General features: G+C 35.6%; 1 protein-coding gene across 3 annotated transcripts in view; it reads left to right on the plus strand.

Moving 5' to 3' along the window:
• Window positions 1-27,754, plus strand: part of WWP1 (WW domain containing E3 ubiquitin protein ligase 1) — a 59,044-nt gene that overhangs the window by 18,639 nt on the left and 12,651 nt on the right. Inside the window, exons 2-16 of one of the 3 annotated variants that reach the window (XM_059863176.1) lie at window positions 4,170-4,260; window positions 7,925-8,063; window positions 10,294-10,418; window positions 13,090-13,227; window positions 13,325-13,391; window positions 15,437-15,618; window positions 18,542-18,893; window positions 20,145-20,240; window positions 20,842-21,016; window positions 24,356-24,410; window positions 24,505-24,589; window positions 24,689-24,817; window positions 25,745-25,817; window positions 25,910-25,981; window positions 26,960-27,048. In XM_059863176.1, the coding sequence (XP_059719159.1) occupies window positions 4,191-4,260; window positions 7,925-8,063; window positions 10,294-10,418; window positions 13,090-13,227; window positions 13,325-13,391; window positions 15,437-15,618; window positions 18,542-18,893; window positions 20,145-20,240; window positions 20,842-21,016; window positions 24,356-24,410; window positions 24,505-24,589; window positions 24,689-24,817; window positions 25,745-25,817; window positions 25,910-25,981; window positions 26,960-27,048 (1,847 nt within the window). In that variant the 5' untranslated portion in view covers window positions 4,170-4,190. Of the gene's footprint in view, window positions 1-4,169; window positions 4,261-7,922; window positions 8,064-10,293; window positions 10,419-13,089; window positions 13,228-13,324; window positions 13,392-15,436; window positions 15,619-18,541; window positions 18,894-20,144; window positions 20,241-20,841; window positions 21,017-24,355; window positions 24,411-24,504; window positions 24,590-24,688; window positions 24,818-25,744; window positions 25,818-25,909; window positions 25,982-26,959; window positions 27,049-27,754 lie in introns of those variants that run through there. The other 2 variants (XM_059863185.1, XM_059863194.1) reach the window with 2 other exon arrangements.

Below are 27,754 nucleotides of genomic sequence, written 5' to 3' on the forward strand. Positions count from 1 at the left end.
TTGGTAAAAATCAATGCTTAATATTAAAAGTTTATTTTTTTTAAAATTTTCCTATATTTTAGTATGTTTTTCTAAATAGTATTTGACATGCATGTTAGTATTTCGTTTACAACATACTGAAAATGTGGAACTGTAATAATTGCTTAGGTGTAAATGCACCTAAGTGTACCTTACTGGCAAGAATATAAAGCAGATTTCTGTTAAAGAAGGATGTTAATTCAACGGGGTCAGAACAGAACATCAGGGGACTGTTATTGTAGGTGGCAGTCATGTGGTTACAGCCCCTCAGCCAACCCCAAGCCTAACTTTGTTTCATCTCTGTCAGCTATTGAGATCTCCCTCACAGTGCAATAATTTCTCCCAGGTATCGTGGTCATTTTTTCTTTCAAGAGGAGAGATGCAAAGCTAAGTGTAGTGAATTCTTGCTTCCCTCTTATCAGAAGATTGACAAACATGTTTGCCAAATGCAGTTAGCAGCTTAGTAACTTGCAGAGCCAGAAACTCAGGTTTGGGCAGGTGGTATTACTTGCAGATAAATCAACACATGAATTTTGAGGATATTATACAATGAACTGTCTACCTGAGGATTCTGACATTATTTATTTATTTATTTCTGTGTTTATTTTGCTTTGCACATCCTTGATGTAAAGGATGTGCAAAAAAAAAGCACAAAACTCATCCAACCAACCAAATAAAAACCAACCTCCCACCCCAGCATTTTAGATCTACATAGGTTAAACAGTTAAAGGAAAGGAACAATCATAATTTGTCAATTACAGAAGTATGCCTAAACTAGTTTTTTTAAAGTATGTTTAGAACTAGATTGCAGATCTTGATTTCTTGGGAAGAATTTGAACTTATTTGAGTCGTTTGAATGTGTTGCTTTTATGACGATTTCCATATGAGTGAACGCCAAAGTCAGGTGTTGAAGACCATCCAGTGGAATGTGTGAAGAAAATCTAGGACTTATATTTTACCTGAAAAATAATAAATAAATTAATTATTTAGTTTTGACACTGGTACTCTCTGTAGGTCTGTGTTAATTAGTTTTGACACTGGTACTCTCTGTAGGTCTGTATGTTGGATGGTCCTGTATTACATTTGGTTTGTGAGGTGTCCTGAAAACAAATTTAGTATCCACGGTATGATGGGGGTCACAGTAACACCTTCATTTGTTAATTCACTTCCAGTGTATTGTGATGGAGGCAGTTTACTTGGGCCCAGTTAGGAGGATTTGTGGATTATAATATTTAGGTTTTACTAAGCAAACCCTCACAAAATAGGCAAGTAGCTTAAAAAAACTTCCTGCAAAGAGACCATGGATTGAGGATAATACTAATAATATGAATAATAAGAACATGGCAGAGCTGATGCTTCTTCTACTCCTAGCATGAGCTCTTGGTCAGGTGTATTATGAGATAAAACCATTGGCAGTTATATGTGACAAGCAGTCAGCCAAAACAATTTGGTTTATCAAGAATGGTATTCCAAATACGGATGTACATCCGCTATTGGAAATGATGAACATTGTTTGAGGTATCAGCTGATGATAGTATGAAGCCATCACAATTAGCAAGGCATTTAAAAACTATGCACCCAAAACATAAAGATAGGCATCTGCAGTTTTTTTCCAGCAATGTTGAAGTCATGATGTACTCAATCCAAGATTTTACAGGATTTCACGAAGCTTAGTGATAGATCATTAGAAGCATCTTTTGAGATTTCTCAGTAGCAGAAGACACAGATACTATGGGGGAAGCATTTCATCTTCCTGCGGTAATAACACATGGTAAACAATGTGATGACAAACTAAAACACATTCTTTTGTCAGCAGATACTGTTGGAAGATGTCTGGAAAACATTGCCAAAGTTCTGAAGAAACAAATATCAGAAAAAATTACACAGTGGGAGAGGCTTGCTCTACAGACATTTGGATGAAAGTATAGGTGTTTGTGGTGTGGCTCGACTTATGGTGATTGCTAGATTCTGGGTCCAAAATGAAATCCACAAAGAACTAAGTCATTAGGGAAAGATGTACCAGATAAGAGACACTCTTAAGCATAAATTCTAAACTGTGTCTTCTTAAATAACCCCAATTTTTTTTAAATGGAAAAACTGTATAGAAGTAACCGCAGATGGAGTGGCTGATTTGACCAAAGTAAAAAAGGTTCTTGGCTAAGGTTACAAGTTGAGCACGACTTGCAGAATTTGTTCACTGCATCATGCATAGGCAAGCAACAAGAAACTTGGAGCCACAAGAGCACAAAGTGCTGCAGGATGTCATTTTTGTGGTTCTTTGTACGAAAACAAAAGCTTTAAATAGTAGAGTATCTAACATAATCTGTAATGACACTGGGTGTGACCAGGAAGATCTTGTGCACTGTGCAGAGGATCACTAGTTATCATGGCAAAGTGCTTAGAAGAGTTGTAAAACTTGAAGATTAATTACATGTTTTATCTCACAGAAAAACAAGTGTTATGAATTTCCTAACCTGTTTGGTGATAACAGTCAGCAGTATGCTAACTATCAGTTATTTAAAAAAAAAAAAAAGACCCTTAAGACACCCTCACTTGAAGCTCAAGATGGTATTTTAACAGACAAGAAACTTATTGCTTTTTGAAATAAACTGATGCTATTGAGAAAGCATTTTGAAAACGGATGTTTTGAAATGTTTCCTTGTGTGATTTTTGTTGCCAGAAAAGATGTGTCATCTGTAAAACCTTCCATATTTGTACACTTAAACTCAGAAACAGAATTTCCTTATCTACTTAAAAGTCCTCCCAGTTAAAACTTTCAGAATCTGGAAATTTTATAGAAGTATAAAAATGTGCCTTCCATTGGTTTTCAATAACAAGTGATTGATATCAGGGAAGATGGGAATTTATGGCCATATTTCAAGAAAAAACGTTGCATAATTAGTGAATGGAGATGCAAAATGAGTGTCATGAAAGTCTAGCCAGTTATGCACTTTGATTTGGATGTAGGTATCTTTGTAAATTATGTTTTTCAGCTATGACAGCCAATAAACTGAATTTAAAATTAGGCATTCAAATCACTGTATTACGAAGTGCTTAGTCCACATTTTAAAAAATGCTGAAGCATATTCAATAACGTGGCTCTCACAAAAAAAACCCAGCTTTATTTTTTTTTAGTAAGAGCAAAAAGGGTTTTTTACCATTAAAAAATATTTACAGATAATGTTTATTTCATCTTCATTTCATTCTTTTAAATTTCTGGTTTTATATGTAATATATACAGAGTGTATTAGTAAAGTGGTACATATATTTAATTTATAAATAAATACACCCTTGTTGGGGGTATGTACTCAAAATTTTCGTCCTTATTGAAGTGTATGATCAAAAAGGCTTGGTGACAGCTCTTCCCATATTGTTATTGAAACCAAATGTGTTCACAGAAAAAAATATGTGGAAGTTCATCCAGATCAGGGAAAGTCTATTTTACAATGTATATATTCTTTTCTTGTGAAAAGTAGTTGTCTGATAGAAACAGAATGTTTTACTTCTAGATGTGAGTCAGGTGTAGTAGTTCAGAAGGACAGGAGTGATGCTGTGTGCACGGGTATGTGCTGGGATGCACCCTCAGTTTTAGTTGCTGAGTGGTGAACTGGGGTGCCCTTGTAAAGTGCTTCCTGACTCAATAGATGAGGGAAGTGATTTGTGGGTGGACAGCAGTGGGGCAGGAAGCTGGTGGCAGATGTAGGGATAGAATGCAAACGTTTGTCTGAATCGCTCTCCTCACTGCTCGAGTGTATTGTTCTGGTGACAGCATGATTTCCAGGCCTGTAAACATTTCAACCGTTTTGTTAATTTGAAGATGTTGGTGCTCAGCTTATCTGAAATCAGACCATAAGTATGTCTTCTAGAAAGAGAATTATTGATATATCACAGCTGAATTTCTATTCTTGCCTTACAGTTGTTCTAAGCTATGTAAATATATATGTTAGTGAAGTGTCTTGGCATCCTTAGAGGTGTAACGTGGGACAAATTTCCAAAGTGATTGCTTTTTTTAGCTGCTGTTATGAAATAATGTGTGCTATACCTAAATAATATTTGGTAACTTCTTGATTAGTTGAACATTTTATTTAATAGCTGTAGCTGACATGCAGAGATGAGTACTTTTTAATAAGCTATCTGTTTGCTTTTTTTAGGCTGAAGCCTAAACCTCTGACATGGCCACAGCCTCACCAAGATCTGATACAAGTCACAACTGTAATGGAAGATTACAGATGCAAGTAACAGGCAAGTAGTGATATGTATCATAGAGATTTTGAATTCTACAAAATACATATGTATTCTACAAAAGCAGTCCTGGAAGTGAGTGAAAAAATTATCTAGTTAATATCTTATTTAATGATATGAATGTTACAGTTAATAATGTGACTATAATATATGTAGATGATTTGAGGCTAAATAGAGATTATACAGTGAGTTGCATGACAAGGTTTAATAAATCCTCAAAATAAAAAAAAAAAAAATAGGTATTCTGTATGACAGTACAGACAGTTGCAAGAAATTTTGCTTGGGAGCAAGTGGTTAATGACATGTACTCTGAAGAGGGAGCACACATTACTGAAATTTTAGGAAAAAGATTGGTGGTTGTAGTAAACAAGCTGAAAATGTTTTAGTGAAGGTGGAGAACTGGAGGAGATCACAAAATTTGCTAGCCCTTCAGAAGATTAAGTTCTTTCATTACACAGCAGGTAAAGATTAGTTGAATATGATATCCTTAGGGCCACAGGTTAGACTTAACAGACATATGGAATAACTTAGGTTGGAAGGGACCTTTGGTGTTTCCCTAGTACACTCTTATGATGAAGGCAGGGCTACCTTTGAAGTTGGATCAGGTTGCTGATTATATTGTCCAGTTGAATTTTCAGTACCTTAAAGTCTGGAAATTACCAGCTTTCCTTGTGATAAGCCATGTCACTTTGAATATTTTTCCTTCAATCCAGTTACAATTTGCTTTGTTGTCTCTTTTTTCCTTTTGCTCTGCTGGTTGTCATAGTTTGAGGCAGAAATAAGCCATCCCAGTATCCGTGGAAATTTCTGGAAAACAGTCCTGGAAATTTCTAATTGTGTTGGGAACACTTTTTCAATAGATATTGAACAGGCCAAGTAGATTATGCGTTTTGCTACTGATGGGCAAGGACTGGTCAAAGATGTGACAATTATTGTCAGTCTTAGCTACTCTCTCTGTGGGACGGCAGAACAGAACTGAGGCTTCCTGGTAGTCTGAAGATAAGCAAAGTGCATCTAAGTAAACAAGTTTGATAGCTAATAGTGACAGTGTTACAGCAGTTAAAAGTAAAAATGTTACCAGCACATAGGTAAGGTACTGTACATAAATACACCTACCATAAATATATATATGTGTATTTATGTGTATAATTATTTTTTTACCATTGATAACTAACTTGAGCTTTCCAGGGATTTTGAGAAATCTGGGAATGCTGAAGTAAAAATGGATGCATGGCTAGGAATATGTTAAGGCTATCCTGAAAAAAGTTGGGGAAAAACATCAGTAAGATACCATGTCTTAATAAAGGCTGCATCTAAAGAAAGATGCATCTTGCTGGATGATCCAAAGATGGCCAGGTTATCTGAGAAAAAATACATTGTTGAAGAGTCCTCCAAATTGATATTTTATGAAATTAGATAAGAGAGGAGCCTCAAAAATTATTAACCTTATGTAAGGAGCACATTACTCAATAATGTGATGAATCATCAAAACTGGCAATGACTAATAGCAGCGATGGAGCCACGTGTAGATAGAATGTGTATGTATAACTGTAAACTGGCTTATACAAATGACCCTTAATTTCAGATCTGTGTCTACAGAAATGGTAATTTTTTATCCTGTGCTGAGCTCCTCCTTATGTAAATAGTCTTGTATTTTTCTGGTACTGGGACTTCTTTTTGAGTCCAAGAAATCTGGGTCAGGGCTCAAATGGGAAGAAGTCCTTACAACATTTGTGGTTAGTTTTCTCAAGGTTTAGTTCTCTAAACCTAGTCTTTATTGCAGGATCACAGGAATGAATGCCAGTGGCATTCTGAGTAGTAGGAGGCAGAGGAGTGTGGGAGTGTAGTATTGCTGACCTACACTGCATATTTATGTGTAATTTTGTTTATGCTGCTGTAGAAGCTATAATTATTTCAAGAACTATACTTAAAAAGCACTTTTAAAAAGGGAGCAAGTATCATAGACTCATTTTGCAAACAAGGAATTTGTATGGAGTGGTGACTTGTTTGAGTTTGGACAGATACAACATGTTGTAGGCATGCTTTGCCATCAGTATTTGCTCAAACATTCTGGCTGAGATCTTGTCTTCTTAATTCTTTTGGAAGTCTTGCTGGTATTACTACTTATTCATAGTTTTTTTTAGAAGATGTCCTAACCAAAAGATGATAATGGTCTCCTTTTATGTTTGGGGGACTCTAAACTTACTAACTAAACATAATCAGATAAAAGAGGGGAAATTAAGAGAAAGCTTGAATATCATTACTAAATACCTGTGTTTTAATAAATGTTGTATTTTCCTTTGGAAAACAAATTGTGGAGGAGAATGTGGAAGAAGTAGAGGTTGTCAAAGCTTAAAAATATATCATGATTTTAGATGAAAAAATATGACTTGTGTGTGGAATTGCAGGTTTAGTTTTCTACAATCTACAAAGCTTTCATCATTATCAGTTGCCTTTTGTGACCTATGATGCATTACTAGGACTGGGCTTTACAAACGTGAGGAAGTTTAGTTTGCACCTTTTATTTGAAACAAGTAAAAGTCCATGGCCGGAGCCTTTAGAACCTTGGATGGTTGCATCCCACTAACTTTTAACTGACTAATGTATATGTCTCAGAATACTGCAATCCAGAAATATGTCTCCCTTTCAGTTTAGTAAACTTCCATGTTGGGTTAGCAAGTACCATAAAGGAAAGGAACGGGGAAGAATTATTTCCAAATGGCTGAAAATACTCAGCCTTGTTTTAGTTTGCAAGTGGAGGGAACAAGAACCACACTGAAGCAAGGGAGCAATTAGAGAGAAGGCAGAGCCAGCAGGTAAATATAGTTGAGAGTCCAATCTTGTGGTCTTTTCAAGACACCATCTGCCTGAAATAGAATTTAAAATCTTGGCAGTTGGGCTGCTGTTGGCTTTTATAGTGACTTCCTCAACTGAGCATGGAAGAGGGAGAACAGATTTATGTTCAGGAGCTCAGAGGAACTCACCACTGATTTGGAGGTGAAAGTAGCTTCTTTGGTCAGTGGTGTTTCTTAATTTTTGAATATTTACCCAAAACCTTTGAGTTCCTCTGCAAAGCTGTTTCAATAGGGGAAATCTAAGAGTAGCTTTCTTAATTGTGACAAACTGATGTGTAAACCCACAAATTCAACCATGCAGGAATACAGGCAAAGAAATGAAGCACTGTATGCAGGCTTTGCTATACAGGGACATTTTGAAATAGGCATGAACTGCATTGACTTTCATAACAATATATAACTAAAAAATAAAGTCTGCCTCATAATCCCTCAGATGCATCATCAGATGTATCATACTTAGGCATTTTTCAGTTAAGGGAAGAATAGGGAGAACAATGAGAAAATAACCTACGTTATTTCCAGTGTTTATCCCTAAAATAATTGTGCTGTCTCTACAACCAGTCCTGCCAGTGTGGGGAAAAGAGTATGTGACACTTGGTTTCAACTATCTGACAAGGCAGCTTTTGAAAAGAAAAGCTACTAATAAAATAAAATGGTAATTTTTGCGTTGACTTTTTTCTGTACAGCAGAAGTAGAGTAGGTGAGGAAAAACATTGCCTTGCAAAGTATTTCATACAGTGTGTAGGCAGGACATTTTCTGTTTTTCAGCAACAGCATGCTGTTATAGATAAAGCAATGTATTTTATTAGTTTCTAGTGCCAAACTGAAACGGAAAAAGAATTGGTTTGGAACAACTTTCTACACGGAATTAACCGCAGATGGAGAAATTAAGAAAACCGCAAAATCAAGTAGTTCTTCAAATCCCAAATGGGATGAGCAGCTGACAGTGTAAGTAGATTTTTTTGGTTGTTTGATACTATTTATTAGACAGACGTTGCAGGCAAATATTTACTAAGCTTGGCTGCCTACATGGTTTGCTCTGGCTGTTGATGTCTAAATGCAGACGTACGTTGGTATTTATCTCAAATGATTTTTTTTCTGAATCCTTACAATATTTTGAGAATATTTTTTTCCTATGGATTGCATACAGTGGCACTACGTGATACAGTCTTGATATTTGTTAGCACTGTATTTAGCATACAGTGCTAGAAAGACTTTCTGATTGTAACCATGTCATTTTCAACTTTAGAAGCAAAAAAGTCTCAACTGGATAAATAATAGTTATGAGGAAGGTCACTTCTTCCTTTGAATTTCCCAGTGAAGGTGTATGCACACAAAAACTGCAGAGTTACCTCGCACCTTACCCATATATTTGACTGTTTTAATCTTCTTGTGGTTTAGTTTGGTTTAACTATGCTAGGGATGTAGATCCACCTGAATAGGACTCCATGAAGAGCTGGCAGTCTTGCACTTGGTTTGAATGCTTTATTCACAAACAAGATTTTATTGGTTCAGACTTGGATCTGGGAGCAGCATAGCTCCTATCAAGTGCCAGTGAGCCTGGGCCAGTGCATTTCACAGCATCTGACATGTCTGTGTGCAGTATCCAGCTTTGTTAGCAGTAGGAGCCATGCTAGATTCCAGTCGGTGCTGGGTGGGTGGAGAGTGGTACATCTTTGGGGAACTCTTTGCTTGGGAACACTTACTTACTCCAAAACTGGTCATAAGCAAGTAGGTATTCCTGTGCCTCAGTTCTTGGTATTTCAGGTTTAGTGAACTTATTAGTCCTTTGCAGTGTTGCAAAAGAGAATAATGTAGTCTTGGACCTCAGGATGATTTCCAGGATCAAGAGCTAGAACTATTACAGAGCTATCAGTATACTCACAGGGACCTGAGTTTCTCTTGAGGAGGCAGGTTTGCTTTGGCAGGATTTGGTGATCTGAGAGAAATTAGGTAAATTGCAATGCATAGTAATGACAGACTCATTTCATGAGTATTGCTTACTCAGGGTCATACCCTTATATGTATTTCTAAGATATTCTGGCCCCCTTTTCCTCTGGCTATTGGAATGGTATTTGAGGTTAAGTGACCTCTCTGCCTTACCAAATTCCCCTCACTTCTATGAGTCAGCAATATATTTGTGTGTGTAGGTGTTGGGGATTTTTTCCTTTACTTTGTTGAGCTGCTCTTTTACTAAGACCTCCCTCCAAAGGCAGCCTATTCAAAATGCAAAAATGCATTTGCTTGTGTTTCAGCAGAAATGATCCACCTTGTCCAACATGTTCAAGTGACTGTAGAATTAGTCCTATTGTTGGGAGAGTGGGGCTTGTTTTTATTATTATTCTCATCATCACTGATACAACTTTCTGTATATGTTAGGTCAAAACTGATGGACATGTGGCCTTTGACTTTTTGCAATGAAGTGCTTCTACTCCTGTTTTTCACAGCCAGGACCACCTTTGCAATACTAGACCCTGTATTACAAAACTTACTCTCCAGGACCTAGCGTAGCTTGAGCAGGGGAGAGATCAATGCCAAAGCTTGTCATAATATTACTGCAATTGGGTCCTTTACCTTGTGCTTCCCTCCAGTTTTTACTTTAGCTTCATCATTTGAATTTTCCCCTCTGATTTCTGTGAGTATGCCTTATGGTTTTATATATATTTGTGGATTCAGAAAAAATGTTTATCAACACTTCCATGGCAGGCTGATACCTGTTGAGTAGGCTCTTGCTTGAAAATAGATGCTTTGTTGCTTTTTTCCTTTTTGAAAAACATTTAGTATTTTTCTTTTCAGTGACAGACAAATATACTTCCCACCTTTTTCTCCACATTTAATAATGTAACTTTTCAGCTAGAACTCTGGAGGAATAGGGGAAATAAGCCTTTCATAAATCAGGATTTGTTTTATATATCTGAGATTTGAGCTGAGTGTAGGTTATTCTGATGCTTCTCGAATTCCTTAGGCTATCATAGTAATGTACTTTAAGTTTCATCCTAAGTGTAGATATCATAGTGTTTGCAGTTCTTAGTTAAAAATTTCCCCTTGCAATACAAAACTGTGCTTCATTAGTATCAAGAAATACAATGAGAAAGTGAATAAAGTTCAAATACTCCTAATAACAAGAATTAATTCTTAAAGATCTGTATATATTTTTTTAAATGTATTTTTTATGCAGGCATGTGACTCCACAGACTACGCTGGAATTTAGAGTGTGGAGCCATCACACTTTAAAAGCAGATGCTTTATTAGGAAGAGCCACTGTAGACTTGAGACAAGCTTTGGAAGTACACAATAGAAAATGTAAGTTATCATGAAGGATATTTTGAATAAAGTAAAATTATTATTACTAATCTATATATCAAACTGGCAACCAGACTACTAACTATATATGTAATTACAACTGACTTTCAGTCGATATCTTTACTTGTCTCTTATAGAGATGTCTGTGCTATTGAGAGCATTTTAAATGTAACAATGGGATATAATACTTTTGAAACAAACAGTAGTGTATTAGTTGCTGAAAGTAAAGGCAGAAGTGATTAAATACCATGTTTTGTAGCAAGCTACTAACCAATTTGATAGAAGATCTGTTTTAGATTTGGTAACCAAAAAAAAAAATTAAACTTTCAGGAAAGCTGTGTAATTTTTCATGTTTTCCTTCTCTGGAGTCACTAATAGAAACACTGGATTTTTGTCCCTCATAATTTAGCTGCCCAGAGAGCAATAGAAAACATTGTTTAATGAAACAATTGTGATCTTCCTTTTAGTACATTAGAGATTGATTGTTCCATGTAACTTCTAAATATTTTAAATATTTTAGTAGAATATATCTGATTTGCTTTTCAAAAAAATTTTGGTTTAGTTCAACAAGATGGTGAATCCACACTTTAAATTCCACTCCAGAGTGGCAGTAGAATTCCAGCTAAAAGCTAAACCAATCTTAACCTTTCTCACAATTTTTATATAGATAAATAAACCTGAGGTGAATGTTTAGAACAGTGGGGGGAAAAGGAGAACCAAAAAAAAAAAAAAAAGCAGAAATAGCAGAAGTAGAATCCAGAATTAAGGGTGTCTTCTTCAACAGTATTATAACAATTCAGCAGTAAATTTCATAGTTAGGCAGAAAATTTTATTTTACCAAATACTTTCTGCAAATTTCTAACAAAATATTTAACATTTTATTACTGTAGGGGAGGTAGGATATAACAACTTGAAAAACTCTTTCAGTTGACTGAGTTTGCTGTACATTGCACCAAAAGTAATTTATGTGCAATGTTTCTTATTTGGGCAAGTCAGTAGTTAGACACTTACTGGATTTTCTAAGAATTCACTGGTAGAATAATCTGATTGGTATCCTTCATTCATTTAGTTATTGATACCTATTCTAAAATGTAGCACTTGGAAGGCTCTTTGCTGATGAAAATGGAATGGGAAGTCCTCTAAATGCAGAAACATTAGAATTAATTTGGTTACTTTTTCTGCTAAACACCACGACTATTAAATTGCTGCCCATACACCTCACAATTTTCTTGCCAGCTCAATTAAGCTACAGCCAACAGCTGATCTGGTTTAGGAAGATAACCTATTAAAATAGCAGAAGTTAAACCAACCACCCTTTGCAAAAATTAAAAAATGTGTTAATTAAACAATTCAGTGGTAGGCTAGTTTCTTCTCTTCTTTGAGATAGTACTTTTTTCCAAAATGCATATTGCTAAATCAGTAATCCTGTAGATTTAGGAGCTTTGTGCTTGCTGCAGAGGGTTGAAGTCCCTTAAAATCCATTGTAGCACAGCAGTGTGTGTCTGCTGGTAACTGCTGCCCAGCTACGCTGTCAAACCTGCTCCTTCAAGTAATAGCTTGGGGGTATCTGGCAGTAGGTTATGGCAGCCTCCCCTGTTTATTGTTCACTTATGATGCATGCTAAGAATGAAAAAATATTGGAAATACTAGTTTAATGCATAGAAGTGCCTAGTTTAAATTTAACTTGGAATGCTATCATATGGAGGGAAATATGATGGCATGTCTTTAAAAACTAATCTTTTAATCTGAGAGCACAAATACTAAAAGGTCTTAATCATTTTAACCTGATTAATGTGAACTCCTAGCTGACTGTGTTTGGATTTATGACATGTAGCTTTAACTGTTGTACTTGTAGCAGTTGATTTAGAGAGAATTACATAGCTTCCCCAGCATGTTTTACCTCTGAATTACACATGTCTCTCTATAAATGTGTGTATTGCTTGTCAGTCAGATTAAATTATTTTACTGCACCATCAGTTATCTCAAATTTTCTTTTGGTGAAAATAGTATCTTATTTAACTTTTGGTTACCTGAGGCATCCTTTCTTACTGTTTAATCCTTGAAGTTGCAATCTATGAAAATGCTAGTAAAGATTCATTAAAAATAGTTTTAAAATTGAGGGAGAATTCTATGCAGTCCTCTATGCATTTATTTCTTCCTCAAAGAGATGTTTTTTTCAGTAGTCTTTTAGAATTAGTTTTGGGAGGTGCTATGAGAAATTAATATAAGCTTTGGTTGTAAAATGAGAGGTTCCCAGTGACTTTTTAATACTTGGATGTGTGGGTCAGAAGTTGTTTGATTTTAAGCCATCACATGTTATGTAAGTAGTGCATACTTTTCAAAGGGCTTAATGGAAATGGCAGACCTGGGAAATCATTAACAACAAAGTACTGAATCCATGTGGATTCTTTAGCATACCTGTAGAATATACTATGTAAACAGACAGTTCTTTTTAAAAATAAAGTGCATGTACACACAGCAGGTGTAAATGTATACAGCTCCATAGTGATTTCTGCTTTGATTTGAATATCTCTGATGTTCAGTTTTATAGAACTAAATGCATATATCACATTTCTGTGTTGAAGGTCTCTTTTAATATTATTTAGAATTTAATTTTTCCTTTATCCCTTCTTTCCTTCTTGTCTCCTACCCATCCCAACTCCATTTTTAGTGGAGAAGGTGAAAGAACAATTGAAACTCTCTTTGGAAAACAAGAGTGGCATGGTGCAAACAGGTGAACTGACTGTTGTGCTAGATGGTTTGGTTGTTGAGCAAGAATCTCTTACAAATCTCAGTTCATCAGCAACCAGTAAGTTAAATTAATTAAGTCAGATGATAATATTTAGATTAAGATTTCAAACAGATATAATAGAATATTTCTGTTGAATTTGTTTCTTACTGTTCAGTAGAAGTTCAGCAAAATGGCGAGGCTGTACATGAAAGCAGAGATGCTTCAGCAAGAAGTTCATCCAGGTTGGAATTTATTTTTGTGTTTTATGCGATATGAAGTGTATCAGCAAATTTACCAGTTGAAATGTTTGGGTTGTTTGTGTTTTGGTGGGTTTTTTGTTGTTGGTTTTTTTTATGGTTTTGAAGATGAGAGACTTTAGCTGTTGAGGTCTAAATTGTGTTGCCACAGGTTTTAGAAACCTTATTTGTTTGTTAGTTACATAGTTTAGTTAACTGATTTGGAAATCTATAAAAATGCTGCAGCAGAAATGAGGGGAGCAGTGGCTCAGTGTGTTTTTATGTACTTACTCAATTTATTTTCTTTTGCTGCTTAAGAACCAATTCTATTAATGTCTACCAGCCTTTTGCAATGTAGCACCTGAACGGAAGGAAGAGGAAAAAAAAAGCCTGAATTACTTCCTCCTCAGCCTTTTTAAGGTCATAATCAGGAACTTAAGAGACTTGTATTGAGTTTCACAACCAGTATTTGTAACACTGAGGCCTAGGCCTGTTTCCTCCTGAAGTGACAAGAAAAAGACATTCAGACCAATTAAGAGCTTAATTCTTGGTTTCTCCCCCATTCTAACCTGCTAAGGACTGGTTGGAGAGAAGTAGGAATAGATTTTTTTGCCTCCTCATCTCTAGTAAGACAAATAGATCAATTTAATGTTACTGGTCTGCTCAGTTACCTTGTTTGAACCCATTTCTGTTTAAGTTATTGACACTAACTGGAGTGAAAAAACATCCAGTTGCTATGCATTTGAGTGACAGGGACACATTTGTCCTTGTATGCTTGACTTGATTCTTTTTTTGAATTTGTGGATGTTTGTCTCTCTTCCCCAATGGGTGCTGAAAATGACAGAGTGAGAATAAAATATTGCTTCTACTTTTTTCTTTTTCATTAGAAAGATTTGGGACTGCTAAAAGTGATTTGAAACATATCTGCATACCATTTTGAAGCAGTAGTAACAATCACTTGTTTTCATTCAGCTATTATTGCTGGAGATAATCTCTCTTACTGGGATCCTGCTTTTGGTGTTGATATTTTAATTTACTGCAGTTTTCCACACAGCTATCTAGCTGTTTTGATTTACAGTCTTAAAATTAAGAGATGAAGAAAAAATTTAAGGTAGCTTCTCTCCATATCTTTTGGAGGTAAATTGAGTTTGTAGTCCACAGCTGAAAAAGGATATTTCAATTCTCTGTTTATACTGATCCTTAGGAGTTGGGTAAGGTAGCATGGAAATGCTGCTTCTTCCCTTCTTACTCCACAAAGTTGGACTTCTAATTGTTCTCACATTTTTTGTGAGATAAAATAGTGAATAATTCCACTATCTAACCTCTACTCCTTGAAGTGATAAGTAGTTGGGATAGAGTGTAATTTTCAAAATACGTGTCTCTGGTGGGGATGGCTTTGAGTATTCTGAAAGAGATTTAAGTAAAAAACCAATGTGCTACTGTAACTGAACAAAACTCTCCATTCACAAGCCCTTAAAATACATTTATTTCCATGTGGCCTTGTAAACACAGAGCTGCCTGTGTGTATTTGTCCTCACAATGACCCATCCTGCCAATGCATAGAGAAGCTCATCTTATTTTCCTTTTACTGAGGGAGAATTTTGTTGCTTTCTTATGTTATGAGTATTTTTAGTGATATGACTAACAAAACCAGTTCTTCCTCTTTCTTAATGAGAGAAAAGGCTTTCTTGCTCATAGCAGCACTTTGGAAGGGTCCCTAGGGCCGTTTTTGAAGATGTAACAGGTGCATCAGTCTGTTCAGTTCAATTCTAATATGTCATTAAAAGTAAAAGAGAAAGTAAAAACGGAAACTCTTACCTGTTACAAGTATCTGAACTCCTTAAAACCGATTCTTGCCTTTTTCTTAACAGTCAAGAGTGAAACCAAAATAATTATCTAGGCTGCAAACACCATGCTCTAAACAGTTGTGAATTTGCCACCATTTCTTTGTTTGTTTCTATAGCATGGTTTAGTGTAGCATTTAGTTTAGTTGTATAACCATTTAACATGTTGCTTATAGTAACCTGAAATCATCTTTTATTTTTACCAAGATCTGCTTGTGACGTTTCTAATGGGATAGACAATCAAGTACCTTCCAGCTCTGTAATACAAAATACGTTCTGTGTAGAAGCTGTTAATGGAGACAGCACACCATCTCCTAATCATGTTGCAGCCAGACCCAAAAATACACCAATACCAAAACCACTCGAAGCTCAGCCTGTCAACAGCTCTGGTAAGAATGGGAGAGTTATGGGAATGTGTTCCATGAGGCTTTTTTGTCTAGTTGTATCTCAAGTTGAGCTACTTTTTCTATAAAATTTTTCTTGGAATTCAAAAGTACTGAAAGGATGGGGCTTGAATTTATAACTTTGTGTGTCCACTTCCATAAATTTTTTTGTAGTAGATCCATTCTTAAATATATTTAGTTTCACACTTTATCATAAGTTCTTTTCTCTGATGAAGGAAGATTAAAGTGTCCAAAACTTTCAATTTTTCTGTCCCGGATGATGAAACCGTATTACTCTTTGTCTGGAGGAAAAATCGGGTTTCTTTCACAATTAATTTGAGTAACTATGGTTAAACTTTTCCTGACATTACATAAATCTGATTTAGGCAGGGAACTGCTGTGCTCTAAGTTGAGATCTGTTGCAGACTTTCCATGCCTTCAATATTTTTCAAAAATTCCATTTAAAAACAGATAGTGGCAAATACTGAATTTTGTTTTCATCTTAAACACAAAAACATTGATTCTGAGTACAGTTCACTTTTGGTGAAGTGAAGCTAGGTTTTTGATTTAAAAAAAAGGTTTTTTAATTTTTCATTCCTCTGGCATCTAATAATGACTGTGTTTTGTAAGCCCTTTGTCTTTTCTCAGCTGTTTGGGAGAGATTACAGTGATAGCAGAGAGAAAATTAAAACGTAAATAGAAATAGGCAAGTTTCTAAGTGGTAGAACAGAGACTGTCAAACTCTCTGTAATAGGCTGGTGTGGTTGGAAGATAACAGAAAGAATTATGAACTTTAAAAACTTATAATTAAATTATGTTTTCTCTGAAGCTTTTCTCTATTTGGAGAACTTTAATTTGATTCCCTTCTCTTTTCAGCTCAAGGCAGGAGGGCATATAAATTATTAAGGCATTGCTCCCTTTTTCTTCAACAGCAGAGAGAGCCATTTGAAATCTGTATTAGGATAGGGTAATTTAAAAATAATTGATTTGTTCAAGTGGTAATATTGATGAAATCATCACTGACCTTGCACTGTGGTATTGATATAGGAGTAATCAACTACTCTACCAGTGGATGAAGATGTTTTTAAGGCAAGGCATAAAACAGGTCTCTGACATTTTTCAATGACACTTTTTTCCCCACTGTTGTGTTTTAGCAGGATTGTAATTTTATATGATGTTGTTAGAATTGCTGTTTTAGGCATAATTGGTGAAGTAATCATCTGATGTAATGTTTTATACATCTGTTTTGGAGATGAATTAACTAATAGCGCAGATGATTTGTTCATTATTTTGCTTCTAACTTTGTTATGTAATCCTATTCACTCTTAAGTGTAGATGAGTTGAATTTTTTAAATGGAAGTTGAAATTTCAGTTGGCTTTTTTCTTGTGTCAATTAAGTTGTTGCTAGTATAAGCAGAAATTTGAGGAAACTTGATCAAATTGTTCATAGTTTTCATGTCATGGTGAAACAATATATAATCTTGATATGTCTTAATGTAGTTAATTTCTTTTGTGCCATCTGGAAGCAGTGTGTGTTACCCTGGAAAAGTTTTGTTCAAAAAGTAGTGCCTTTATAGAACCTAAAAATATGTTGCCTGTAAAATCATGCTTATGCTTATGCATATCATGAAATTCATATGGTGCATTCTTTAAGGAAACTGACTTGCTAATTTATATTCTGATGGCAGAATTAAATAAGTGAACTCTTTAAAAAAATGGAACAACATTTTATAGGCCCCAGTGTAGGATTAAATTTTGCAAATATGTATCAATAAGGTTAAGGGTATAGAATTAAATTAGTTTCAGTGCTTAGCAGGGTAAGATGATAATATACTGTAAGGTAAGAAAATTGCTTGAAGCATGTGTTTCATATCCTTAGTCCATAGAAAATTGTTGCAACTCTAAAACAGGTACAAGCTACTAAGTATAAATAGAATTGTCACTGGTTTATGTTGATTAGTGGTGCAGAAAATGAAAGTGCTGAATGATGTTGTACTGCTTTTTATAGGGCCTTGACTTTTAATGGATGTCCTACAAACTGCTGTACCTGATGTCACTTGTCTAAGTTAGACAAGATCTTGATGTGCTGAGGGACTGTTCAGTTAAGCTCTGCCGATGATTGGTGTATTGTTTGCCAAGTGGGCTTGGGACTAATAAAGCCTTCTTAGCATCCTTTGTCTGCTAAATCCATGCCTGCTTTAAACCTTTTACGAGATTGTGCTTGCTTCAGTTTGATGGTATTTTTATTGTTCTATAAAAGATAGGGTTGATTTACTTTGTAATTCTAAAGTAATTTTCTTCAGTCATTGAACTATGTAAATTGTGTTAGCCAATAATAGTTTTTATATTTTAATCCATCTTTTGGAGGGGGATTTATTTTTTCAAGTTGCGCAGGTGTAGGGTTAATTGTAGGGTTTGGTACCTTAGCTCTGAAAAAGAAAAGAAATTATCTGTAGGAAATCCCTCTTAGTTTTCCAAATCTCATAGAGTAATCTCATAATACTTGTTTTCATTTCTTACTGATCAAGATTCTTTTTTGAACTTCAGTATAAGTTCAGAGTTTTAAAAAAGGCTGTACAGTTTTGTGGAAAGCAGATGGGTGCTTCTTGCTAATCTAGACGGAGGTGCAACATTGAGTTGATGGAGATGTGGAGAAACTAATAAATACTTTTATTCATATATATATATATATATATATATATATATATCCCTATGTAACAGGGAAGTACAGAGAACAGCTTTCAAACTAAAAGTTTTAACTGAAGGCAAGTGTGGTGTGACTTTTTGTCATCTTATCCAACAGTGGTGCTTATTGCATACAGGTGCAACTTAAATACATTCCTTTCAAGTAATTTACTCTGGAAGTTGGTTATTTGAGAAGTAAATCTCATCAGATTCTGATACACAAATGCTATTTCCCATTTCTCAGTTAATGGCGAGTCATCTGCCTCTGCACCCGAAGCTGGCGATTCCTCTGTCTCCGAGGCTCCAACGGGTTCAGCCGAAGCTCCTGTGTCTTCAGCAGATTGCACTAATGATACAGCAGAACCTCAGTCAGCAACAGAAGCAACTAGTTGTTCTGAAAGCCACGCTTCTGCATTACCTGTTGTGTCTGCTGGACTAGAACCTGCAGCTGCAACAGAGTGTGCTCAGCCTAATGCTCGAAACAGCACAGCAGCAGATGCGGCAAAGCCGAGGGAATCCTCCTCCACGCCCAGTGCGTCTGCAGAACCCGTAAGACAGCAGCCTGGTAGTGTCAGTACAGAACCTTTGCCACCTGGGTATGTTGTTTTGCTTTAATGCTATCATTTTGTGTCATCTAAATGTGCATATAAAGAAACAGAAACTAAATTCTATACAGGGACTGTTAAATGCAGGTCAGCTGGCTGAGGTGGAGTTATTTGATCTAAAATGGGATTTGTTCTGCTGCTGTAACTGGCTACTCTTGTCCCAGAAAGAAACAACTGATAACTGATTTGCTGAGATGGTATTGTGATTCTTAACAGACAAACTCTTGGCAAAGACTTTTCATTTGATATTTTCAAACTTATTTGGGCCGTAATTCACTATTCCTTTGTTTCTTAGTAGTAGGGACCAAAGCACAAAGAAGTGAAAATGACTAGTCTATAAATGCTTGTAGGTGCTTGCTGTGTCATAATGAGTTCTATAATGTTATAAGTTAAAAATAAGATTTGATGTGTATGTAGTTATGTGCTAAGAAGAGCTGGAATATTTTAATTTTACTAGATTGTTAGAAACTGCTTTAGTAGTCTTTTAGTAGTAGCAGGCCAGGTGTTCTGCCTACATTTTTAGGAGCTAATTAAGTGTTTATGTAAGAAAAATAAATATATATCAACTGTGGACAAGCACTTCACCTTTTCATCTAATGTTTATTCTGGTTTCCTCGACATTTATACATACTTTTATTGCATTATGGTAGTTCTCAGCATTATGAAACTTCAGCTGTTGGCCTAGCTCCATCTTCAATGTAAGATTGTTTCACAAAATGAAGTAATCCCCAGGGATATCAGATGCAGAATTCACCTGGATAGGAAATAGAAACACAGGAAAAACAGATGATAGCGCACACTTCGGGTTCACTCTGAAAGATGCTGTTTGTTGGATATAGGGAACAGAGCTTCAAAATGTAAACACTCTCATTTTTTGAAAGACATGAACTTGGAAATGCAAAGAATGCATCTCTCTAAGCACTTTTGGAATGAGGTTTTTTTAGCATCTGAGCACTGAGCAGATACTTAATTGAATTTGTTCTGAACTTGAATATCATGGAAAGATGCTTGTGAATATTGATGTATTCTCATTATGTGCTAAATCCTTTAAAGTCTTTATGGTGATATCAGTTAAATAGGAAGTAACTGATCTGTATTCTGGTGTGAATTTTCTTTGGTGTTCGAGAATGGGCTTTGGACCATGGTATTTTTATTCAATGCCAAGGTACTTTTTTGTCTTAGTGGGAAGTCCCAAGGGAGTATTTGCATCTTCACTTATGCGCAAGTGTCTTTGTCTTGAAGGTGGGAGCAAAGAAAGGATCCTCATGGTAGAACCTATTATGTTGATCACAACACACGAACTACAACATGGGAAAGACCACAGCCCTTACCTCCTGGGTAATGTAGGCTTTTTGAATTAAATATGATTAACTTACTATGTTTTTGTTTGTTTGTTTGTTGCTGGAAACAAACAGCAGCTCATCAAAACTGAATTCTGTATCATAGATTAAAAGATTCTAGCTTTCATTTAATGATATAAAATTACAGCTGCTGTTACAGGAATGTTGATACTGGATATGTCACTAGTTTTGATCACTTGTTCAAATACAGCTACTAAAGTATTTTGTTCTTCCTTTAAAACTTAAGCATGAAATAATGCATATTTGATCACTTTCATTTAGGTGGCACCACTAAGTGTAGTGCACTGGTTCCAAACCTCAAATTTCCCAGCAAAGAAGTCTGCCAACGTTACTTGCAGTCACAGGTGTTTACAAAATTAAGAATGAGGTGACAGGCAATTGCTTGAAGTCTGTGTATGCTCATTGTGGTTGTTTATCTACCAATTAAGTTGAGGTTCTTTTGTGTCCTTTAGAACATGAAATCATGCCTGTGACTCCAGTGGTTCATTGAAGTACCACCTAGGAATTTGGCATAAAGAGAAAATCGGTTAGTAACACCACTGAAAGAATTAACTGTTAACATTTGTGTTTCTTGAAAGCTGGGAAAGGAGAGTTGATGATCGTGGGAGAGTTTACTATGTGGACCACAACACCAGAACGACAACGTGGCAGCGACCAACAATGGAGTCAGTGAGGAACTTTGAGCAATGGCAATCGCAACGGAATCAACTGCAGGGAGCTATGCAACAATTCAACCAACGATACCTCTATTCGGTAAAGTATACAACATCTCAAATTAGTACAGAGGTATCGCTATACTTTTTGCTATTTAGCTTTAAAGAAAGGGATTTTGTAACTATTCAGTCATGTGTGTTAAAAGATGTTTAGCATCAGTAATTTAGATTCTGATTATTTTGAAAAAAGTTGAAAATCATCCTTTTATTGGATGAAAATCTAAAAGTACTTTCAGGCAGAAAGTACTCCCTTCTGAGTTTGTTTCCTGATATCAGCTTTGTATACTGAATTTTACATAAAATGCCAGCAGTAAGAGGTACAGCTAAAACTGGCTTTTTAATGCCAGTAGTAAGAGGTACAGCTAAAACTGTCCCTTAAACTGAAAAGGAATATAAATACTGTTAGGGGTCATTTTGAGCATTAAATAGCCTTAAAAACTGTTTAGGTGATCGAATTCCTTCACTAATACAAGTGGCAATTCTTTTACTTTGAAGGTTATACATCTGATTCAACTCTGGAATTTCCTACATGGTTTTCCATTTCTCTCACATGGTTGCTAACTTCTGCCTGAAGAAAATATGAGTAGCTTCAGAGACCATTTCTTGAGTCAGATTTTCCTATCTGTGACTGGATAAGTAGAATAGTTACTTCTTCAGAGTTAAGAATGATGGTGCCTGTGTGTCCCTGTCACACAGTAAACACTTTAAGAATTGTGCTTGGCTTCTTAAAAAAATTTATCTGATCCCAGGAACTTTGTAAGTGATATGCAGAAAAGCTGGAGTGTTTTAAAGACAAAACCTTTGAAGTACAAGTCTAAAACAGTTTCATTGGAATAGGACCCTCTCCGTGTGCGGACCTAAGTTTAAATTTGATGGGCTTTATTCACACACCACTCTGAAGTAAAGGATGCTTCAGGACTACATTTAAAAATTCTCAACCTCTCATTATTGAATTAGACATTATATCTTGTCACTAGCAATAGCAGAAACATGCATCACCACTAATTTTCTGAACTCCCAGGGCTGTGCATCAAATTCAATTTATTTTATGCAATTAGAGAAAAGTAGAATGGTCAAGGCTAGAAGGGACCTCTTAAGGTTATTTGGTCCAATGTCCCTCCTCAGGAAAGGCCACCTAGAGCCAGCCATCCAGGACTAATGTTTTGTATTTCCAAGGATGGAGACTCCACAACCCCTCTGGGAAACGTGCGCCAGCACTTAGTCACCCTCCCAGTAAAAAGTGTTTCCTGATGTTTTGAGGGAACCCCCTGTGTTTCAGTGTGTGCCATTGCCTCTGGTCTTGCCACTGTGAACCAGTGAGAAAAGCCTGGCTCCATCCTTTTTGCACCCTCCTTCAGGTATTTAAACACTGGTAACTTCTAATGCAAATTCAAGAATCACAGCTGAAGCACGTCAAGCCAAAAACTCTTGCTTGGCCACCTTTGTGTTTTTGTGTACTACTTTGATCAGTTGCATAATACATCTGAGAAAACTCTCACTTTTCTGTTGCCAAGATTTTTTTTTTTTTGGGCTAGATTTATCCTTCAGCAAACAATATATTTTTAAAATTAAATTATGTTACTTCTTTCCTTAAAGGATCAACCTTACTGAAAACCACAGACCCATTCCTTAAAATGTCTCATTTGACCTTTAGAATCAATAAATGAGGATTTGTCAGTGAGACTGAATATACGTGAAGGAAGAGAAAAGACAACTTGACTCCTTGCATCTGTTTAGAATTCTGTTTTCTAACTATTATATCTGTTGCACAGGTAGAACTCACAGTTTATTGAGGGGGAAAATTGTAATTTTATTGAAGAAAGAGTGCTGTTTTTCTTTTTTACTTTAGTGTGCTTCTGTATGCTTTTCTTCTAGAATAGTTAAGGTCAAACGATAGCTACCTTTTCATGCTCTGGTGACATATCATGAGTCTGCCTATAAAGCAGTTTGAGTGAGACTGTCTTTTATTTTTTGGAAAAAGTAGATTAATACTTTCAGTTGAAGAATGTTTCAATTACCTTGACTGGTCAAAGCTAAACTTTGTAAAGAAAGAAAAGTGGATGAGATATGGCTATTTGAATTACTTTCATTTTTACCTGGATTAATTTTTCGTAGTCATTTTGGAAGTGAATCTGCCTGGTCTTTCAGTGTGTTCTGTTAAATATACAGCTCTGTGTGGCCAGCAGCCACCCACAAATCCTCAGACCCATTAAGAAGGTCAGAAATATCTGAGCTGTGCCACCATTCAGTTCCTTGGCAGACAGCTTTTTCCTTTCGTGCACTATTCTTTTACAGTCACCACAGAGAAGTCTTTGGTTAGAGGATTATTGTGATTGTGTGGTCTCCTAAAGTAGAAAAGACTAACTGCATTTGCTGCTGAAATAATGATAAAGTCTCTGTTCACGTGTAGTAGCTGGTGGCTGAAGCAACAACACAGCTAAATTTTAAGTGTAACTAATGCATTTCCTTCTCATCCTTGATCTATTTCTCCTTCAGAGAAAAAATATCATAGGTTTGTTTTGCCTGAATTTGCTCCTGTAAACTCTTGTTTGATATTTTTGTATTGCAAATGCTATATAAAGCAGTATTAGTTCCTAAGACACTTTGGAAAACACAGCTTGGTTCCCTTCTATCAAAATTTCATTCTCCACCCACACATACTAAAAGTTAGCGTCCACAAATTTTTAGGAGTGGATGTTTTTAATTATAATTCGGAGCATGGATCCTATAATCTGTGGGATTTCTGCCCTTTATTTTTATTTTTATTTTTTCCATGCTTTGTACTTTTGGGAAGTTCTTGGGGACTTCTGCAAGGTTACAGTGTATTATGAGCTTAGCATATGTTTACATAAAAATGTAATCCCTTTTTTTCCCCCTTCTAACCTTACTGTATGTCAGTATAATTTTATCCATCTACATATGAGTGCAGCTGCATTTTAAAAAAATGACAATGTTTGAAAATAGCCAAACATCCAGGGAAGTTATCATGTATTGAGGAAGTAAAACCCCCTATGTTGGCAGTAGTCACTGTGCTTGGAAATGTTTATTATGGTAAAACATGTTCTTAAGCAAGAACTTTGTGCTTATCTGCTGATCCATGCTTCCTCAAAACCTGTATGAATTGCAACTCTTTGTGTGAGTACTCAAGTTTGCTGTAGGAAGGGAAAGGGAGGGTACATTGCATTGAAAACAAGTGTGGAAAGCCTATCTTGTTATCATATAATCTAAGTTTCTTTGCAAAACCAGTTTAAAAATGGCATGATGGGTTTTTTCCCTCAGGATGAATAGTCTTCAGAACTAGTGGTAATCTTAGAACACACTGAAGAAAATAATATAAATAATATTTGGCCTAACTGAAAGTCCTCTTGTTTTTAAATAGGCTTCGATGTTGTCAGCAGAAAATGATCCACTTGGGCCTTTACCACCAGGCTGGGGTAAGTTAATTAGCTGTGGATTTCAGGAAGTGGCAGTTACAGAAATTTGGATTGCAGTCATTGTATAGTGGATTTTTTCCTTTTTTTCCCTTAGAAAGAAGAGTGGATTCAAATGATAGGGTGTATTTTGTAAATCATAACACAAAGACCACACAGTGGGAGGACCCTCGAACTCAAGGGTAGGTGTGTATAATGACTGTGCAGATTCAAAAGATCTTGCTTAATTCTTTTATGTCGTGATACGGGGGAAAAAGCACTGCTTGCAATTTCTTTTGCAGTTTACAAAATGAGGACCCTCTTCCAGAGGGCTGGGAAATCAGATATACCCGAGAAGGTGTCAGATACTTTGTTGATCACAATACAAGAACCACCACCTTCAATGATCCTCGTACTGGGAAATCTTCTGTGTAAGTGAGAAATTAAATAGATTTTTGAATGCTTTACCTTTTTATAATTAAATAGTGAAGTTTTCTCATACTATAAAATGATCTAGACTTTTAGCTGGAATTGCACACTAACTTATGAACAAGTTTTTATATTATAAGTTTAATATATTTAAAATTTTCTTTGTGACTTTATCTATGACACATTTTGCTGTACTGCTCTGATGTTCAATAGTTTTTACATGCTTTTCAAATACCAAGATTATAATAATTTTATAAGTAGAGGGGGGCAATGAGGTCAACTTGAATAATGAAGTAATGTAACTAATAGTTGCATTTTTAAAGTAACAGCAAATGGTCATTAACAGTATTGCTTATAATGATACACACACTCTACCAACAGTATTGTCTAAACAAAGTAGTTCTAAATACTTCTGGAAAAGTTTACATGCAAATCTTCTTTTCATTATTTTGATTAGAAGTACTGACCCAACCTATAGTGGCCTTTTAATGTCTTTTGTATGTGGTAGGGTTTACTTCTGTCAACGTAGTAATGATTTACTATTCAACAAGCCTGTAGAATGTTGCACTAGAACATTCTTCATAGTTCCAGAAGCAGCTGAATTTATAAAGCCTAACTTAGCAGTCTTTCTCACAGTGAAGATGATAAATATAATGTTTCTCCTTTATGTGACTTGTAATTTATACACATTTCATAGGGATTTGACACCCTCTTGATCTTTTATCTTTCTATCAAATTTGGTAAATAGACTTGAAAAAAAAAAAAGGGCAAGGGATGGTGAAAAGGAAAACTGGCATTCCAAACCACCAGCTGCATTTGATCATATCTTACAATAACAATTTTTGTGTATTTTTGAAATCGTCATGCTGTTGTTTAGCATTGATTTGTTGCCTGCATGCTTAATGAATCTCCAATATGTTTCCTTACAGAAATAAAGGGCCACAGATTGCTTACGAGCGTAGCTTTAGGTGGAAACTTGCTCATTTCCGTTACTTGTGTCAGGTACTGATTTAGTAATTATTTATTTATTGAAATTATATGAGTTTTTACAAACGTATGTGCTACTTTTTAATGTTATTGCCTTATGATTACAGTCCAATGCACTGCCAAGTCATGTGAAAATCAATGTATCCAGACAGACTTTGTTTGAGGATTCCTTCCAGCAAGTAAGCCTGCAAAAATTATTGTGTTTATTTATCAAGACAAAGCAGAAGAACAAAAATGGCCATAGCTAGTTCAGACTAATGGTGCTTTGGGCACAGTAATCTTCCTCTGGTATTAGCTAGTGGGGCTTTCTTAGGGAAGACTGTAAGAAAAGAAGTATTGTATATAATACTTTTACCATATGATCTTTCATTTTCCAGCTGTATACAATTGAAATGATTCTTGAGCTTGAAGTGGTTTCTGAGTATTTTAAAAATCCTCAAGGGATTTCTCTTCTATGAGCTTGTCTGTGCTCCTCTTGTGAACTTTTTGCATCTGCAGCCTCCTGTGGTAGAGTTCCATAGCTTAACCTACTGTGGCATCAGCCACATTGGACTTGCTTTTCTAGTGTGTGTTTAGATACCTTACGATATGTTGTTTTCTCCAGTTAAAACTGCTTTGTCCTTCAAAGATTAAATCTGTGTAATTGAAGCTTACAGTCCTTGAGCCCTTACAGTCTGCAGCCAATGAGTGATGAAAATTCTTGCTGCTGTCACCACAAGATCTCTAGGCAGGGATTCTCTATAAGTAAAAAAAGTATATTATAAATGAAAGTATATTGAACTTAGTCTGGATTAAATTACTTTTTTTAAGTGATTTCCCTAAAACCAAAAATCATATATATCAAATGAAGTGCCTTTTCACCGGTTTTCCTTAAATAATGACTGCCTTAGGAAGAATGTAAGAACAGGGTACCCATACAGCATTACTTTCCAGATATTCCTTCCATTTTCTAGCAGTCTGCTGCTCATGGATTTTAAATCCAAGTTGGTATTTTTGTGTGTAATTCATTGACTGCTTGTTCCATGAGATGGTCTACTTGCTTTTCAAATTTGTGTGACATTTGACATATATACAATTTCTGTATCAACACAAATTAAATCTGAATGAGTGATGTGGTGACAATGCATAATTTATAACATTAATTTATTTTTTAATAGATTATGGCATTAAAGCCCTATGATTTGAGGAGAAGATTATATGTTATATTTAGAGGAGAAGAAGGATTGGATTATGGTGGCTTGGCAAGGTAAAAGAAATTTTCTTAAATAGTTTTTATTTTTTTAATAGCACTCTAGCCTTGATTTCTCTTGCAGTCTGACCCTAGGTACCTTTTTAGTCCCCCTAAGTGTATTAAGGAGGTGGAACTGGCAGCACTGGCTATTGTCACAGGTTATAACTTCACATTGGTAAAACTATGGTCTCAGTTTTTCAGTTCTTTGACAAAGAGTGGTGTTTAAATTGGAATTAAATTAATTGCTTTGTCTGAGTTATTTCAAAAACTTTCTATCAGAAAGTTCAATTTCCCTAGAAGTGGGAACTGTGGGAAAATAAAGGGTTCTGCTTATTTGGAAAAATGGCAAGCAAACACCAGATTATTGGGGCTGATAAGAACAGAAAGGAAATAAACGAAAGGAGAGTAGTGCAGGCATGAAGGAACAACTGACAGATTATGTTGGCTCCACTGGAATGTGAAACAGCTGGACTATGAGTTTTCTAGAATCTGAAGAGGAACTCAGAGGGGAAAAATCTGATAACAGGAAAACCATAGACAAGATTTCATTTCTTGACACAGAGAATACAGCCACTGACTACTGCTGCCAGTTACTTTAATGAAATGTTTTTGCCTGGAAAAAAATTTTAGTACTACTGTATATCCAGGGAATAGGAAAAGGTCATAGGTGATAGAATTTTTCTTGTTAGGTTGTTTTGGGTTTGTTTTTTTTTTTTATATA

Source organism: Haemorhous mexicanus, chromosome 1, assembly GCF_027477595.1.
Source record: "Haemorhous mexicanus isolate bHaeMex1 chromosome 1, bHaeMex1.pri, whole genome shotgun sequence".
Taxonomy (NCBI): Eukaryota; Metazoa; Chordata; class Aves; order Passeriformes; family Fringillidae; genus Haemorhous; species Haemorhous mexicanus.